General features: G+C 43.4%; 1 protein-coding gene across 3 annotated transcripts in view; it reads right to left on the bottom strand.

Moving 5' to 3' along the window:
• The window catches only part of tcf7l1b (transcription factor 7 like 1b), a 45,000-nt gene extending 42,286 nt beyond the window's left edge, over positions 1-2,714 (bottom strand). For 2 of the 3 annotated variants that reach the window (XM_007564044.2, XM_016677718.1), the window contains exons 1-3: positions 1,921-2,711; positions 1,721-1,793; positions 1,454-1,581 (exon numbers count right to left, since the gene is read on the bottom strand). In XM_007564044.2, coding sequence (XP_007564106.1) covers positions 1,454-1,581; positions 1,721-1,793; positions 1,921-2,106 — 387 coding nt within the window. In that variant the 5' untranslated portion in view covers positions 2,107-2,711. Of the gene's footprint in view, positions 1-1,453; positions 1,582-1,720; positions 1,794-1,920 lie in introns of all 3 variants that reach the window. The other variant, XM_007564036.2, reaches the window with a different exon arrangement.
• Positions 2,715-3,449: the final 735 nt, after the last annotated feature.

The following is a 3,449-nucleotide window of genomic DNA, read 5'->3' as shown; positions in this document are numbered from 1 at the left end:
CCTTGGCATATTTTGTCACTTGGGATTTCATGAAAAAAAAAAAAAAAAAAAAAGTGGTGGGAACAAAGTAGAAGGGGAGAAAAAAAAATATTGTTCAGCTCTTAATCGTAGCTCACGCCTACCTATTTGCTGGTATTCCTCTAAAACTCCAAAACCAACAAAACAAGAGACAACTACGCATCACATGGTCCGAGCAGAGGCAGCCATTTAGTTAATGAGCCCCAATGGAGACCTCCAATGAAGCCATCAAGGCCGCTCAGAATAACAATGGTCAACTAACGCCTTTCTAATTGAATGGAAGGTGAGGGGAGGCGATGTGAGTGGGCCTGAAACAGTGAAAAGGGAGACAGAGGGGTGGGGATGGGGACGGCGGGGCGTCTCTTCAGTCAGATGCCTGCCAGGCTTTAACGAAAGTACTCGTTTCTTTTTTTTTTTTGGGGAAGGGGATGTGACAAGGTTGGTGGAGGAATGGGGAGGGATTGGGATGTGTGTGTGTCCCCCACACACATCCCAGGGGGGGTAGTCGGACCAGCTCAGAGGAACACAGGGATTATCCCAAGGAAGTTTGCACAGCTCCAAGTTAGAATTTGTCTAATAAACCCCAAATATTTGGAGGCAGCATTCCTACCAAACTTGCTGCAGGTCCAGTCACTTAAAAAAAAAACAACAAAAAAAACACATCTAAAAACAAATGCGGCAGACAAACCAATGCAATAATCAGTTTAAAACCTCTGCAAACAAACAGCGCAACACCATCGTACAACAAGTGAACGCAGCCCAGCAAAACCCTGCGTCAACAACACTCTGCTCGAGACCGTCGGCCCTATCTGGACACCGAAAGTCTTCTTGCACCGGACTGCAAGGTTTTATGCTGCTGCCACTGCAGGACACAGGCACAAGAACAACTGCTTTACTTCTGCACAGAGGGCTTTCCTGACTCGTCAACGATTTCTGCAATTAGAAATCGAAAGGAGACCATCTCTGTTCTGAAATGTAGGGAAAAATAAAAACTTAATAAAACTTAACTTAATAATTTTATTATTAAGTTTATTTTATTAAACTTAATAAAATATTAAGGCAAGGCCGTTGGGGGAAGGAATAAGTGTTTTTTGGATGTTTTTTTGTTTTTTCAAATAAAAAAATGTATAAATAAATCTGAGTTCTATACACAACAAGAAGTTCAAATGCAAGGCTGTGCAAAGAGTGGGTGGCAGGGAGAAATTTATACCCCCTAAAAGAACAAAGAGGTAGTTAGTACTGCTCCTTGAGAGGCCACTTGGAGGGAATATGGCGGTCTGGCAGTGCACAAGGAACTTTCACGCACGGCCAAAGTTGTTTTTCCTCTTTTTTTTCTCTCTCTCTCTCTGTCTCTCTTTTCTTTTTTGTAGAGAATGACAGAATTGAGAGAATGCATGAGCACAGAGAGCACAATATCCCACGAGGGGAAACTTACCGTTCTTGCACTGGGAGACAGCGAACCATTGGATAGGTATGGATTGGTGAGGTCAGGAAACATAAGAAACTGGTAGCCCGGATAGTGAGGGCTCTTAAAAAAGCCACCATCTTGCTGTCTTCTTAGTGCTGCAGAGGAGAAGGGAAAACTTAAGGGTTTGCTGAGGCAAAAGCGACTCGTTTTCTCACTTTTTACCCCACCATAACTTAAAAAAATAAATAAATACAGGGAATCGCGAATGTTTTTATTTTTATTATTTTTTTTTACCTTCACCGAAGTAATCTCTTGTTTTCTCATAACTTTCTGAGTCGGGTCTGGTTTGGGGGCGCCTCTCTGCCTGCTGCAGAAAGGGAGGACATGCATGCATATGGATTAAAACTCCCCCCTTTCCAGCTGGCAAGCCACTTTCTTTTCAATTTTGCAAACGTTTTTTTTATTATTTTTGTTTGTTTGTTTGTTTGTTTTACCTCCGAGTCTGACGAGCTGCTGTTGTTTTCCGACTCGTTCACTAAGGAGGACTTCACGTCATCCAGGTCCCTCTCCGCGGAGACGTTTTCGGAGATCTTCTCCTCCTGCTCCCCTTCGTCTTTAAACGAGATCATTTCATCGTTGGCCCCCAGATCGTCTCCGCCGCCTCCGTTCAGCTGCGGCATTTTGGCACCCGGGTGGAAAGGATCGAAAAGGAAGGAAGGAGAAAAACACACACACACACTCACTCACTCACAAAAAGCTGTTTTTTTTCTTTTCTCAGCGTACAGTCCAAAACGTGCCACTGGTTGGAGTGAACTAACTACAATAGTTCATGTTTCACAACTCCCATTTCATCCTCTGAACTTGGTTCCGTGATCCATGACCAGGCTTGTGATGATAATCCACAGTTAAAAAGAGAAGAAGAAAAAAATTAAGTTTGGAAAAAAATATCGATAAATGTTTGGCTTCTGCGGCCGGATGCGCAGCAACTTGGCAAAGTTTCGCCTCTTTCGCAGCTTGCGGACAAACTTGTGGTCCCTGTACGTGTTTTTTTTTTTAGCTCTTGTGCTCCTGAGGAATAGGAATAATGCTCTCCTCCTTACAGAGCTAGCATTAACTACAACCGAAGAGAAAGCAGCACGTCCGACTTTATCTCCTTAATATCCATGCGTGAGAAACAATGGCTCAAGTGAAAAAAAAAACAGCAGGAAAAAAAAAAAGAAAACACGCGTCGCAGAGCTGCTTTCCTTCCCTTTATTGAACAGTGTTGCGCTGTGTTCCCCCTCCACGACCAAAAATATATATATTAAAAAAACACACACACACACACACACACGCGCGCAAAGTTCAAAACTAGGGGGGTGGGGGAGGAGGGGAGGGGGAGAAAAAGGAGAACTCAAAAAGAAGTGGGAGTGGGGAAAAGAAAAAACTGCTCAACTGTTCGCCCCTTCCCTCCACATTGCTGCCGGAGAGTGCGCTCCGAAAAACTACTTGGGTTGTTCCGAGTGGAAGGAAAGCAGCAGCCCCGTCCGTAGAGGAGGAGTTTAGAGCGCTGAAAACCGACACTTCATTCAGCAGCATGCAGATCAGCTATTCTTAACCCTCAACCCACCTCCTACCTCCACCCCCTCCCGCCCCCTAACACACACACACACACACACACACACACTTGCAAGCGCAGTGGCTACAACTACATAATAATAATAATGATGACAATAATAATAATGCTGATTTGGTACTTCCTCTTATTATTCATTAACAGGGCGGATCACGATTTTAAAGGGGCCCTAAGAAGAATTTCATTAAAGAGATATCTCATATTTATTGAAGTAGTAAGTGATTTACTAGTACCTGTAGGAAAATCATGTCAAAAGTTGGAACAAGATATATAAATAAGCAAACTGTGAATTTGCAGAAAAGCAAGTACACTCAGCTCCATGGAAGGCTAGCAGCTAGTCAGACTGGCAGCAACGTTTTAGCAGATTTTAGCTATTTAAAATCACAACATTTTCAGGAGAGACTGTTT

This window comes from Poecilia formosa, unplaced genomic scaffold (genome assembly GCF_000485575.1).
Source record: "Poecilia formosa unplaced genomic scaffold, Poecilia_formosa-5.1.2 Scaffold5, whole genome shotgun sequence".
Taxonomy (NCBI): domain Eukaryota; kingdom Metazoa; phylum Chordata; class Actinopteri; order Cyprinodontiformes; family Poeciliidae; genus Poecilia; species Poecilia formosa.
The sequence above is the reverse complement of the archived record's forward strand: the minus strand, read 5'-3'. Positions and strand labels throughout refer to the sequence as shown.